The sequence below is a fragment of the Cynara cardunculus genome (assembly GCF_001531365.2).
Source record: "Cynara cardunculus var. scolymus isolate 2C chromosome LG 11, CcrdV1, whole genome shotgun sequence".
NCBI classification, from domain to species: Eukaryota; Viridiplantae; Streptophyta; class Magnoliopsida; order Asterales; family Asteraceae; genus Cynara; species Cynara cardunculus.
In genome coordinates this window covers 9,712,901-9,727,908 of record NC_037538.1, presented here as the reverse complement: position 1 = coordinate 9,727,908, position 15,008 = coordinate 9,712,901, and the positions used below count along the sequence as shown (strand labels likewise).

Sequence of the window (15,008 nt, the reverse complement as noted above, 5' to 3'; positions counted from 1 at the left end):
ACCATAAGGGTTGCATCTGATTGGTTTGAACTTGGCTTTAAAGATCAAAAGTACCAGGAAGTCACAGGTTCAAATCTAATGAGGGAAAAAAATTTCTTTGTGGCCATGGAGGTTCAAATGCGGTGACTCCGGGCTATCTGCAAAACAGGTGGTCGTCCTGAGATTAGTCGGCTCGCATAGCGGGTTGGATATACAGGTTAATAAAAAAAAGTTATTTGTTCGATTACTGTCACTTTACTTTGTCCTTCAATTTTCCATTTTGTATTTATCGTAAATAAATTTTTTTTTGTTTAAAAGACACTTTTCTATGTAATCCACTTCCATTCTACTCAATAGAAGACGAGAGCAACCAAGTTTTTGGCACCATCGGTCATCTTCTTTATTAATCAAAATCTACATCATTGTAACGTAAAAGACTCGGTCGTTGATGGTTGCATTAATTGGCATCCATAAAGAGGTTATCCCATATGACCACAACACAAATGGATACTTAATATGACAAGTTTAGGTCACAAGCAATCAAACGATCATATTCAACTTAGAAGGAAACTTAGATTAGCAGCAACTGAAAGCTCCAAGCACAAGCTTCCATTTCATCAATTCAATTGAATAATTTAATATCTTAAGTCATCAAGAAATTATCTAAAAAGTTAAATATCCAATTCCAGTTGGTTCGAAATTGTTAACTTAATTTTATTATTAGATATTATTACTGATGTATTAATAACAGATAATAAAAAAATATTTTAAGATACAAAAAAGAAACAAAATCATTAATTGGGGATCTTGCATATGATAATAAAAGATTTGAATTGTAAAATCAAAAGCAAAACTTTTATGATACAACCATGGGGATATTTCTATTGAGAGTATTTAACTGGATTAGATAGTAGTGAATTTATAAATTCTCTTTTTACTGCTGGCATCAAATATCATCTCGATATAAAATTTAACTTTTTATTAGGGGTGAACATAGACGGGTACCCGCCCTTTTTGACAGGAACCGGAACCGGAACCGGCGGTTCTTGAGATATTGGAACCGGAACCGGTTAGAGCGGTTCTTAAATTTTTGGAACCGGAACCGGAACTGCTGGGAACCGGTTCCGGTTCCGGGTACCCGCTTCCTAAAATATTAAATTTTTTTTGTTTAGAAATAAAAAATAAAACATTGTCAAAACACTAAATAAATAAGCAAGAATACAAATTATACAAAATAATTGTTACAAATATTGTTTAACGATTACAAACTATAATAGACTAATAGAAAATATTCAAAATTTAACAATTACATATTATAATGGTAAATGTTCAAAGTTTAACGATTACATACTATGAATCCAAGTGAATACACAATTTGAAAAAATACGAATAATTTTATATGAAGAATTTAGATGAAGAATGAAAATGACGACGTGCTTTCAAGATGTAAACCTAATATAAATTTGGTATTAAAAATGATAATTATTTTTTTACTTGAAAAATACCGGGTACCCGGCGGGTAACGGTTCCGAAAAATTGAAAACCGGAACCGGAACCATTCTCAATCGGTTCCGTATTTTAGGAACCGGAACCACTCATATCGGTTCCGGTTTCGGAACCGGCAGTTCCAAGATGGTTCCGGTTCCATAGCCGGGTACCCGGTTCCGCTGCTCACCCCTACTTTTTATATATCAATGGTAGCATGAACCGTCACTCATTCTTTAGTAGATCCGTCACTTGAGTCAGAGTGTGATTATAATTTCTTAACAAGCCTATGAGTGGTTGGTAGTTACATCTCTTTCCTCATTCATCGTTAACAACAGATCATCAACATCTTTCCCCATCCAATGCTAACAGAATCAACATCTTTCCCCTTCAAATCTCATTGAACAGTAGTTATCAAACAACCCATAAGAAAATACAAGTAAACATTGAATTAGAAATTTAAAACTCATAGAAGAGTAAATTACTAAATCAGCCTTCATTTGTTTATCATCTTTCTTAGTTAAACCTATTTAAATGATTATATCATAACAAAAGATATTAAGTATGTTATAAATATGTGAAAAAAGTGGAGAGGATGATGGTGTTCCAATTTAAAAAAGAAAAGAAATGCTTGTCATTTTGTTGGTGAATGAATAATTGGTGTGGCATATTTGATTGCAAACAGCCATTTGCCAGAAACAAATGATTTGAAATGTTTATTGAAGTAATGTTGGATTACACCAAGTGGTTATCTATAAGTACACAGCTAAGCCTGAGTTCTAAAGTATATTAAAGTACTTGGGATCATAATGAAGGTTAACATCACAGTATGTTATATTATATGATTGGTAAACCAGCCAAAAAAGTGGTTTTACTTTGATCTAAGATAACAATTATTAGCACCAAACTCTATACACTTGACCATCATTTATGGGTGGGTTAGAGTCTTTACTAAGATTTTAATACTCAAAATTCTGGACAACAATTTGAATTCATAAATGTATTGATAAGGCTTAAAGATATTCTAGAATGTTCCAGTTATATATATATATATATATATATATATATATATATAGGGGAGAGTTCAAATAAAAACCATTCAGTTTGTAAAAACCGTGAAAACTTCATTCAACCAATCATAATTTTTCATTTTTGTTCATTTTTTTGTAATTATGAGAGGTTGATTAACCATTTTTATTGTGGAGGGTGTTAATCATGGATATTATCATCTTCATTATTTTAATTTTAGAGAAATACATAAAACAATTTCATTAAAATTTCATTAAGTAGTATATGAAACAATTTCATAACCACATATGAAACAACTTCATCAAATGAAGTTTTAATGAAATTGTTTCATGTATTTCTCTAAAATTAAAATAATGAAGATGATAATATCCATGATTAACACCCTCCACAATAAAAATGGTTAATCAACATCTCATAATTACAAAAAAAAAATGAACAAAATGAAAAATTATGATTGTCTGAATGAGGTTTTCACGGTTTTTACAAATTGAGTGGTTTTTATTTGAACCCACCCCTATATATATATATATATATATATAATCAGTCAGGGGAGCTGAGAGGCCGTGCAAGAAATAAATATATTCCAAATATTAGGCTACAACTTGCCTGCATGAAGCCGGAATCGCTAGTAATCCCCGGTACAAAAACTTAAATTGAAGTACGAGTAAAAAAGTAAATCCATCGTGGGTGTGGTCGTGTGGAGGGTCTTGGATATTAAATGAATGGAATTGAGATCATTTCCTTATTGTTCTAGGTCATTTATGGGAACAATTTTGCAAAGAAATAGTCCACTTGTGTCTCGAAGTACCGTTTTACCCACGCCAACTCCCCCGAATAGTCTGATAAGGAACAACGGGAGATTCGATCTCATAGAGTTTCATTCCCATTCTTTATATTAAAAATATATTTATATAGTTCGAGGATTTTTTATTTATGATTCCGGTGAACGAATACTTAAATGAGATATGATATACATGTATATCTCCTTAATTACTGTAAACCCTTTTAATCATCCTATATATAGTGGATACACAATAGCCACTAAATCATAGGTGATTGATTAAACATAGTTGTAGTATGTACTTTTTTTTATAAAATTCTTAACTTAAATAAACTTAAGTGTATTGTTCTTTACCAAGAACTATATGGTTTTGCTCAATGTCATAAATTAACATTTCTTCTTTCAGTTTCAGTTATATATGATATTGGTGTTCAACAAATTAAATACAATGAATTTAGGTGGATCTGATTTGATCCGGTCCAATTTATTGGATTGCACAAGATCTAAATTGGATTATGATCGATCTAATTACAACTAAATATAAAATTATCAAAATTATACATACATATATATTTATATATTTACAATTAGACTAACCAAATATTAGAAAGATAGGATGTAATGCTATTAGTTGTAGCCTAGTAGGTGATATATGCGGTTCACTCAAACAACCACCTAAATTTAAAAAAACTACAAGATAAGTTATAATTATGGCAAACAAACAAAGAACCGAAACTCTATTTCATTACAAATTAGCTAAATCTCTTTAAAGATATGCTAACTGCTTTTGCTTATAATAAGTAGTTAATTCAAATGACCACCTAAATTTATAAAATAAAGTATAGTCCTCAATATTCCAACAAGAATACAACATGTTACAATCAAGGCAATTTCTATTTCTTGGTATCCTACAACATAACTATAGTAACCTATAACAAGTTGGTGCAGATAAACCACATAAAATTATGGAAGGACAAAATGAAGTGGACACCATAACAACAATAGAACTAGATTATATTCAAATTGAGTTAAATCTGTTTGATGATACATTTAAAAAATAAATCATTTTACAAGATTGAATCAATTAACCATCTAAATTAAGAAAAAGACAAGAGATGCAACAAACCAAAGGGGGAATGAAGTGGAGCCCACGAGACACTAATTGGACTACATGTTACAATTGAGATAAACCTCCTTTAATGGCATGCTATTGGCCGAAGATCCCACTAATCACATGGGAGATTATCATTGTATCAATGTAATGCTACCCTTTTCAACAAAGGCCAAAGTTAGGGCCTTTATTCTATCATTCATTCAAATTTCACCTAGGAAGTTTCTAAACAAGCACAATTTTGTTAAGTTATTGTTTAGTATAATTTTATATCAGAGTAAATTACAAAAATCGTCCTTGACAATTTATCAAAAATTTTAGTTTTTATCTTTTATCATTTGGAATTTACAAAAATATCATCAGGATTTCCATTTAATAATTTTCTATTTTAAAAAAATGGATATGCTCTTTAATGTTAACATACAAGTGTTTAAAAGTTCAAATAAAATAGAAACAAAAATCTATCTTTTTGATTACATCCTAAACCCAATATCCAAGCCCAAATACTTCAACACGTATCCAACTTTCTCCCACAGCCATTGTCGATTGATTGAAGTTTTGAGATACCAAAACATGTTTTGATTTTCTTGCTAGATATTGACCTCTATAGCCTTTCTCAGCAATATACATTACTTTTGTTTTCAATAGAAGTTTGAACAGGATGTAACAATGGGTTTCTACACCCATCGCTGGAGTTTTTGTCGGATGCAAGTCCAGGTGTTGTTCGACTAATATATACAGAGTAAAATCACACCAATTGACACATAAGACACTCCTAACAATAATATATTGTCAATTAAAGCTTAAATGCATGATTATCGTTGCATCAAGAATTTTAAGTCGAAGAAACTCTACAAATTGCTCGACAATCTCATAAACTATTATTATGATTTTTAGTATAACATTTTACGGTTTTAGTGAGGAATTGAATACGATTTGTTTGACGTAAATAGATTATAGATTGCAATGAAAATGAGGCGAGTTACTATTGTCAAAAATGCATTGCTAGAGTTGGGGGAGGGGATGAAGATGCATTGCGGAGTCATGTGGTGAGAGGGTTAACTTTATGATATTTTATGAGAATGCTTTAGCAACTTGTAAATATTTTTGAAGACCTGTACCAAAAAAAGATATTAATATATGGTTATATGACTTAAATGCACCTCAAGTGACTAACACCAGTCACTTAACAACACATGTTAGCGGAGCTAGGGATGATTTTTGCAACAAAAATGGAACCTTGATAATCATTTTTGTAATTTTCAAACATTTTAGATACGAAAACGGGATTTTGAAGAACCGTAGGGACAATTTGGGTAATTTACTCTTTTATATTATTCAAACAAAGATATAATTATCAATTTCATATTTATTTCTTTTACACTCATGTTAAACACATCTTCTTTGTGTAATTTCAAAATTAAATACATGATGGTTAACTTGGAACAAGAAAATAATGAGATGAACTATGACAGAAGAAATAATTACTTATTTCAATCTTTCTTATCAACTTATGTTAAGTCAACCTCATTAAAATTTAAAGACAAATAATATAAACATTTAATTGATATTTTTATGAATATATATATATATATATATATGTGTGTGTGTGTATAAGGTTGGTTCACATGTGACCAGACTGTTTTTTTAAGACCCGTGAGACTATTTTTTACACTTGCAACTTCACAGCAAAATGATGTGAAGGTAAAAAGAATCCGAACTTTCACAGAAAAAATACTGTGAAGGTTACCTTCACACTTTTGCTGTGAAGTTTCAAGTATAAAAAAGTTGTCTCACAAGTCTCACAAAAACAAGTTGATCTTACGCAATTTCAAGTCTCTCTATATGCCTCGCATGTGAAAGCCATGTACAAGTCTTCTACCAGGTACCAATTGATCAAGCTTCATTTTGGTTTTTTTCATGTGATTACCTGTTGTATGAGTGCTTTTATTTGAAATAATTTGTATAATAAAATAATTGGTCATAAATAAATTCTTTAATCTAGCTAAAGGTCATCATGGCTAGGTCATAGAATGACTATAAGTAATGCATAAAACTTCAATAATTGTTTCAAGATGACATCTGAAGAAACAACAGTGTAATTAACCTTATGCATATGTATTATATATTGCACACATAATCATACATTTTAAGCTTTTTTGTTGCTTATACAAAATAAGCTTAATATGCAAACATATTTTAACTACAAAGATACATCTAAAGTTGGAACAAAGATCTTGGTCAACTAGTTTGAAATAATCAACTTCATATGTTTCACATGATATAATTTATATAAACATATGGCAAGATTCTAATTACCTACAAATATTCTTATCTTGGAACAATTTATTTCAACCCATTACAATGCCCACTCAGTATCCATCTTCATCGGATTTTTTTTTTAAATAGAAACATAAATATTCTGGACAAGTTTTCTGCTCCAATATATTCTCCAAAATGGAGAGAGGAGGAGAGAGGAGAAATTCTACAAATTTCAAGAACTCCCGAAAATGATTACCATAAGAGAGAATAATACATTTATTATATTAAATATTTAAAAAAGAGAAATAATATGTTACTAAACGTATGGAATATTTTAATAACATAACCAATGGTTGTAATCTATAAAAGAGAGAATACCATTGGAGTTTAATGCAATTTTTCTTTTACAGATTTTAATGAATTGTTGAGATGCTCTAATTTACAAAATTGGAACAACAAAACTAAAGAACCCTAAACTACAAATCAAAGAAATCAAAAGCGAAGAATAGAAGATTCAACCCATTATCATATCAATCACATGAGAGGATGAGAAGCAGTTAATACTTAATAGCCACATATTGTCATGATACCTGATTCGAGCAGGGGAGAGAGTTGGGTGAAGAATGAAGATGGTGGATCGGTGATCGACAAAAGTATCAAGCAGGGGAAGAACAAGAGATGATTTTTAAAAAGAAGACAATGCAATTGTTCAACAAAGAAGATGTTTTATTCTTGGGCTTTTGGTGAACCAACAAATAGATCAATCATTCAGGTGTATTAGGCTTGTCAAAAATATTGTATAGGTTTTAAGTTCAATTCTGGATTTGTGTATCACCTAGTGGACATGAAGGATACGTTGACAATGAAAAAGTTTCATCTTATTGTATTTAGTTCGTGGATTTTCGACAAAAATCATTCGATCAGATTGCTAGCTAATACCAAAAGGGATCAAATAAACGTGAAAATAAGCAGATAGAATGGTTGGAATCTTACAGTGCAAACACTTGAATTCCCGGTCGAAGTTTTAGGTTGGTGGAGGGCCATAATAAGAGCTTTGATCATCTGAAGAGAGGATGAAACCAGAAGAAACAAAAAGAATGGACAACCCAAAGCTCAGCAGCACAATCTTTACTTTCCTTGAAAACAGCTCAACAACCATGTCCTTCTCTTCATGCAAACTATAGAAATCTTCAATCACAATCTTAACCAAAGCATCCAGAAGCTTCTTATACTGGAGATCTATATCAGCTGAATGCAGAACCTGTGACAGAGATTTTCTTAGATGTTTTACCAATGATTCTAGCTGAAATGAATCCGTCTCTTCTGTTATAGCTCCATCACTAGTTACCGAAGCAACAAAACCTGCCACAGGTTCAGCAGTTATTTGGGATGATGATGGAGTCATTTCAACAGTAGACATGGATGACAGAGTAGTCGATTCAGCAGGTGACGAGGATGACAATGGAGAACTTTCTACTGAACCAAGCGTAGCAGATGATGGTGAAACGAATTGATCCAAAGATGCAAGGTATCTCTAAAATACAGAAAAGTAAATCTAGTTTACTACAAAACCAAATCTTATGAAAACAAAATACTAGTACACATCAATTTTTAATCACAAATCACATATGACATTCATGTGATGAGCTACTTCAAATACTTATATGATACAGTGGCACTACCAGCAACAAACATACTTTGTTAGGGACTGTAATTTAGGATGAGATTTAGAGACGGATAATTTTAAGAATCGTGTGTGGAAAACAGTTTCCAAATGCAACAATTCGACCCTATAAGCCTTGGGTTTCACGAATTTCGTATTGGGATAATTCTTAAGTTTTTCATCACTTTTCAAAGGCTGTGAAAACATGATATTTATAACCAGGTTCTCGTTTTTCCATATTTAAATGAGAGATCGACAGTTACAAGCGGTTAAGTGGTAATAACCGTTAATGGATAAGATTGAAGAGTAGTTACCGAATTAGAGAAGTCTGATTAGAAGTCTGGAAAACGTAAGTCTGGACTTAAGGTCCAGATTTCTGGATCCACTAGTCCAGAGTTAGGACTTAGTCGTTTTCCTTAAGTCTGGATGTGCCTAACTGTGGAACCATCAGTTCAGAGTTAGGACTTGGTTTATTTTCTTAAGTCCGGATAAACTCAAGTATGGACTCAAAGTCCAGATTTCAGAACCCACTAATTCAAATTTAAGACAGGATACTAATTTGGACTCAAAGTCCTGATCTCTGGACGTACTTGTTCAAAGTTGAGACTTAGGCCATTTTCCTAAGTTTGAACTCAAAGTCCTGATCTTTGATCAAACTCACCCACACTTATACTTAGTGAGATTTTCACTAAGTTCACTCTTATTATAAATACCAAAAACCTCGGGGCACGGCCCCCTTGACCCGTCATATGGTGATTTAAGCTGATAGGAGCAATATTTGTGAATGTCTTATCCACACCTCCTAATTCACTTATGTTTGCCTTGTCATATTATTTGATCTCGAATGAATCGCAATTTCACTAAAATGATTGATGACACTAAGATAACCGACATTTTTTTTTGTTTCCTGCCTAAATGTAAGTTCATATCAACTTCTAAGCAGAAAAGATACCTCGTATCCTAAAACTAAGCAAACCATAAACGTTCAATTTGAGTAGTAAACAAGAAGTGTTAAAACAAACTGTGTTTGAATTAGATCACGTAAATTGCAACAAAACGGAACAGTTTGTGAGGAATAATTGCTAATCACTCATTCTATTAAGCAAACAAGAACTGGTACCTCTAAATTTCTCTTCGTAATGTAAATGTGTGTTTGTTTGCAACTTATTCAATGTCGAGTATAAGTCAATATCCTTATCATTGCACTTCTCAACAACTCTAAAATTTGATTCAAATGATGATTGAAAGTGTTAATTGGATTAACAAATATACCTCCATGGATGTGCTGGATTGATCTTCGTCAAAAACATAAGCCTCTGAGATTGGAGAGTTTCCAGCCGACTCTTCTGGATGTTGAAGCACCACGACATTGTCGGAAACCAGAACTTGATTGGAATTTAAGCTTGTTTCGCTGATCTGCACATAAAAAATGATACGATCAAATACACAGAGTGATTAAGACCAAAACAAGGATATAAGTATTCAAAATACCTGTACGGTGGAGAAATCAGCGTCAACAGATTCTGAGATTGAAGAGATCTTCTCAATTGATTCCTTATCCGAGAAATTCAATACGACATCTTCCTCAATGATCGGAGTGAAAACAGAACTTAGGTTCTTTTTTATGTTCTGTTACATGAAGTCAATTAATGCTCCATTTAAAACACACGCACACGCGTATATACATAACAAGATACTCCGTGATTAACCGCATTGAAATAGTTATTGAGATTGTTTGACCTTTTGCTTCTGATGATGTAGCTTCTTCGACGGAGCATTACTCGATTTAGCCTTGCGATTGGAAGAAGCTGGCGAATATTCCTTCTTTGGTGTTTGAATATCATGATGATCCTCTCTCATCTCTCTCTCTCTCTCTCTCTCTCAAATACGCATAAATGGAGGTGTTATTGGCGCCAGATTTCCAAAAGCTTTGTATTTATATGTAGTGCAAGAGACAAAGCATTTAGTTATTGCCAATTGGGCTGGATATTGGAGAGTGGAGAGTGGAGAGTGGAGGAGAGTAGCTTCATTATACCCTCGAGTGGGCCGAACTTTGACAAAAAGCTTAATTGATTCGGTCCGTTTCATTAAGTAAGCTCTCATAGAAATTTTAGGGATTGACATTTCTTCAAAATCTTCTTTAAAATATAGAAAATAAAGAGAAGAAATTCTTAAAATTTGACGAAGTCTTCAAAAATGGTTACTTATAAAAAAGAATTTATTTTTTATTTTTCTTATTAATGAAAACCAATGCAACTAAATGTTTAGTAGAGAAAAATAATATTTTATAAAATATATTAAATATTTTAATAATATAATTTATATTGTAATCTCTAAAATGAAAAAAACTGTTGCAGATAAATATAAATTTTCTTTGAAGATTTTGAATTTCTAATTCTCTATTTTAAATGATCTATTGGAGATGCCAACGATTATATTATAATTTTTTTTTTTAATTTTCTAAAAATATTATATCCATCTTTAATAGTTATTCTATTTTAATAATTTTAGAATTAATTATATTATTAAAATAATCTATACATTCCTCAATATTAAATTTTAGATATTTCTCCAAATTTGGAGATTTATACCTTCTTCCTATCTTTTCTATATTTAAGCATACACTATAAGCTTGGTTATTGGAACAAATAAGTTTCCAAATCTCCAAAATTTCTACTTTGACATAGATGTTGGACTCTTATTGGTCATTATAAAGAAATCATAATAAGAATGCTCCCTATATGATCTCCATATTTATGAGAAATCCCTCCAAAAGGTGTAAGAGAAATCAGTATTACTGTGACCAAATACAAAGAAACAAAGTGTGGTGAAGTTTTGAGGAAGAAATAAAAAATAGAGGTAGTATTTCATAGTTTAATTTCAATTAAGAGTTAGTTCATACCATCAAAATCATAGAAGAAGTGAGTTTCTCGTATTTACGTATAACGAACAGTAAAAGAATCGACTAATGATCTAAATGTTTTTTAATCGTCACACTTCAATGATATGTGCTGGAGAAACGCATCAGCGTTGATTTTATGTTCTAAAATTGATGTCTAAATATATACTTAAAGCCAAAAAGATGGCTTGAACAATGGTCAATGGAGAACTAGAGGCCATTTACACCAAAAGTGAGATTGAGAATAACTAAGCAAGATTAGGGAGCTTGCAAAGACAGAGAGGGGCGAGGTTGGGAGCTCAAATATGAGCTCGCCTTAAACCATCTAGGCTGGAAAGAAAGCTAGAGCTCGTGTTTAGATAGCAAATCCTGACCAAAAGCAATAGAAACTTGTGATTATCAACGCAAGGTCATAAGCAACCTCATAAAGCTTGTGTCCGAAGTCGCATACAACCTTTAGGATTTTTTAGTTTAAACATGTTTTTTTTAAGTATATAATATTTATATACGGCAAATGCAACAAATAAACTCACACACCCTCCTCACATATGGTGAGGTTTGAACCCCTGACCTCCTAGAAGGCCAAGGGCTACGATACCGCTAGGCCAAAGGCCCTTTGGTAGTTTAAACATGTTTTCAGTATGAGTTTAGCAGTTATTATTAGCATTATGTATGAGCACTTGGTATGCATACTATAATATGTAGATGCTTACAATAGTAACATACTCGTTTTGTTCAACTTCTTACACCCCAGCCATTCAAGTTAGTTTCATGTGTTCTTCCAAACGAGATATATGACAAGTATTCTATTCATAAGTATGTTCATGTTTTGTGTTACAATCAATTTTTTTGGTATGTCACAAATATTTATTTAAGGAATCACTTATGTTATGCAAAAAAAAAAAAAAAAGTGTTTGCGTAGCAAACTCCAAGATTCCATCCTCCAAAAGGGTCAACACATTACGTGTCTAGTTAGGAACTTTGACATTTTTTGATGTTGGAAGCATTCTTACTTTTGCCCATTCTTGACATTTTTTTCTTGTTGGTATTGTTTATCTACTTTACTTTACTATTGTAGCTAAATTGATTAGCTTTAATTACTTGGCATTTTAGTATTCATAAATTGCTTGAATCTTGATAATGTAGTGAAATTGTTGGTGGTTTTTGTGTGAAAGTGTCTAAGTGTTGAATTTGAATGCTCGAATCTTGATATTTCTGCCTAAGTGTTAAATCTCCATGCTCTTGTCTATATAATGCAATAAAATCTATTTTAAGTTTGATAAGAATTGGGTTGGGTTTTGATGAGAATGGAAGTCAGGGTGAGAAGGGTAAGAAATGATCTCCACCATTGGATCAATCATAATTGAAGATCAACACTAATAAGATGCATCGAGATGCAACATGAGAAGTGAAATTCATAGGGTGAAGTGAGATTAAAAGTGATCAAGGGTTCAAGTCTCTTCTTACGCTTCTAACATTAACTTTTATTCTCACATGCAGGGATGTATTGGATGATGTGCGGTGTGCCAATGTGAGATTTCGAACCGAGCCCCCAAATTTTTTGTGGCCCAATTATATATATGTATTTTTGATATTTAGCATATATTTAATTAGCTCAAGAACTATGGTATTTTATCTTTTATTTTTTCCCATTTAAGCAATTATAATGGTTTAGAATTTTAGCCCAATTCCTCCCCTCTTCTACTTGATTTGTCGATTCGCCAATTGCAAATTTGCAATCCCTTCTCTTTGGATCTCTAATTTGAAGATTACCTCTCATATGGCTAGTCTCATTCATCTTTGTGTTCCTATAGTTTACGATAGAAGCATCAAGCACGATCTTATTTAATAATCTTCAACATTCACGTTTTTTAAATTTCTTGTTCAACGAGTAGCCTTATTGCAACTTCATTGACTTTGTTTATCGTGATATTGATCTCCATTGTTCAAAGCACTATAATCCTTTGAAAAATGTACAAAAGTTCATACGTAAGAGAGAATTTGGCTCTAGAATCAAGCTAGGTTTTATTAAGAACCTGATATAAAGAACAGTTGGTAAACTCGTATATGTTAATCTTTCAATTTGACGATTTATCGAAGAAAGTCGATTATAAAGAATTAAATAAAGATTTTGCTTCCAACAATGTTAGAGTAATGACTCCAATTAAATTTTGTTGGTACTTTATCATTTAAGATATATTTGATGTTTTAATTTATAACGTTTTTAATATAATATATGATATAAACTTTTATATTCTATTTATTTATTATTATTCTGATCGATTTATATATTATTAACCAAATATAACAAAGCCTATAAAAATATTGAAACGGTTCTCCTCCTTGGTCTATTAAGAAACATATTATATATTTTTTGTGTATAAATAGATATTTTACAAGCACTTTGAAAACACTTTGAATAACTTTTATTCGTTTGACCCGCTTTATTTTAGATATTCTTAGTTGACCAGTTAAAAATAATACATAACCTAAATTAAATCAGGTTTTTTTATTTATAAATTGGTATGATTCCGGATTCCCACCGATGCTAAATCAAACCAAATCCCAAATGCTTATTATTGTAATTATTTTTTCTAAACAAAAAAACATTGTACACCATATCTTTAAGCTAGTACACCTAAATTAATAATGTTAAAAATCATATATAGAACCCGATTCCATCTCTCAAAACTTTGTTTTAAAAGACTCGTCGTAACAACCGTCATGGCATGCCATGACTCAATACTTGTATCTCATGCCACGACAAGTCTGTAATACGTTGTGGCCTAATGCACGGTTTTTATAACGTGATATTTGATTATTATTTTTCAGTTTTAATGTTCTTATTTGCTATTTTTAATATATAACATAATATAAATTGTTTATTATTTTTGGATCATTGAGTAATAGTACCAACATTTTTAATAATATTATATACAATATAAAGTTTTACCGTCATAAATCACGTCTTGAAAAACGTCGTAACTCCTAAATCTCGCCGTCACAACCATTTAGGATCTTACTCAAAACTTTCCAAATTCTCTGTCACAAGTTGAGGGTTTTTACAGAAATTGTCTCTCCACCCATGAGAATAAAAAAAGAAGTGTTCCATACATCATATATATTCTTCATATACCCTACTTCCAAATATAATACAAAATTGGTACGTTTGGTTTGATATAGAATTCGACTAATGTCATTAATTACACCGGTTATAATGTGAAGCTAGTCATCCACCATTAGATCCATTCACAAAACATAAGTCGATGATAATTTGACTTAATCATAACTAGTATGGGAACCGTGCGTTGCACGATAGCATGAGTACTTTGATTAATGATTTGGATATTGTCTATATAAATATATATTAGTTGTTAATAAAATCATCAACAAATAGTATTCAAATAATTCGAAAAGTTAAATAAATTATATATATATATATATATATATATATACACCCATTGAAGCAAACTCCGTGAATCGACACAAATGCACCAATCCATATTCCACCTCATCACCGCAAGGACGTGTTAAGGGCTTTTGGAGAAGAAACCCACTTCCGGCCATACTCGGATCAACGAAAGTGGGCAAAAATGAAATCAATCGAGCAGAAATGTCGCAATGTAAGGAAAGAAGATAACATAAATTCATTTTTTAAGTAAAATTAACCTTCAAGATTGCGTGTTCAGCTCCGTCTTTGATGGCTGGGTACCGACAACTTGCTTCGGCGGAGAGCGCGTGTAGATCTGACTCCAAAACCGCCATAAAAGCCATCCCCTTCCTCCATATCTATCTATAT

At 31.7% G+C, this 15,008-nt stretch overlaps 1 protein-coding gene across 2 annotated transcripts; it reads right to left on the bottom strand.

The window, feature by feature from the left end:
* Window positions 1–7,154: 7,154 nt before the first annotated feature.
* Window positions 7,155–9,643, bottom strand: LOC112522194. 2 transcript variants are annotated; one of them, XM_025131289.1, is made up of 2 exons: window positions 9,583–9,643; window positions 7,155–8,181 (listed from the first exon to the last, which is right to left on the bottom strand). In XM_025131289.1, exons 1-2 carry the CDS (start codon window positions 9,586–9,588, stop codon window positions 7,672–7,674), a joined length of 516 nt encoding a protein of 171 aa, XP_024987057.1. In that variant the 5' UTR covers window positions 9,589–9,643; the 3' UTR covers window positions 7,155–7,671. The 2 variants fall into 2 exon arrangements, with proteins under 2 accessions (XP_024987057.1, XP_024987056.1); XM_025131288.1 differs by lacking the exon at window positions 9,583–9,643 and adding an exon at window positions 8,274–8,310.
* Window positions 9,644–15,008: the final 5,365 nt, after the last annotated feature.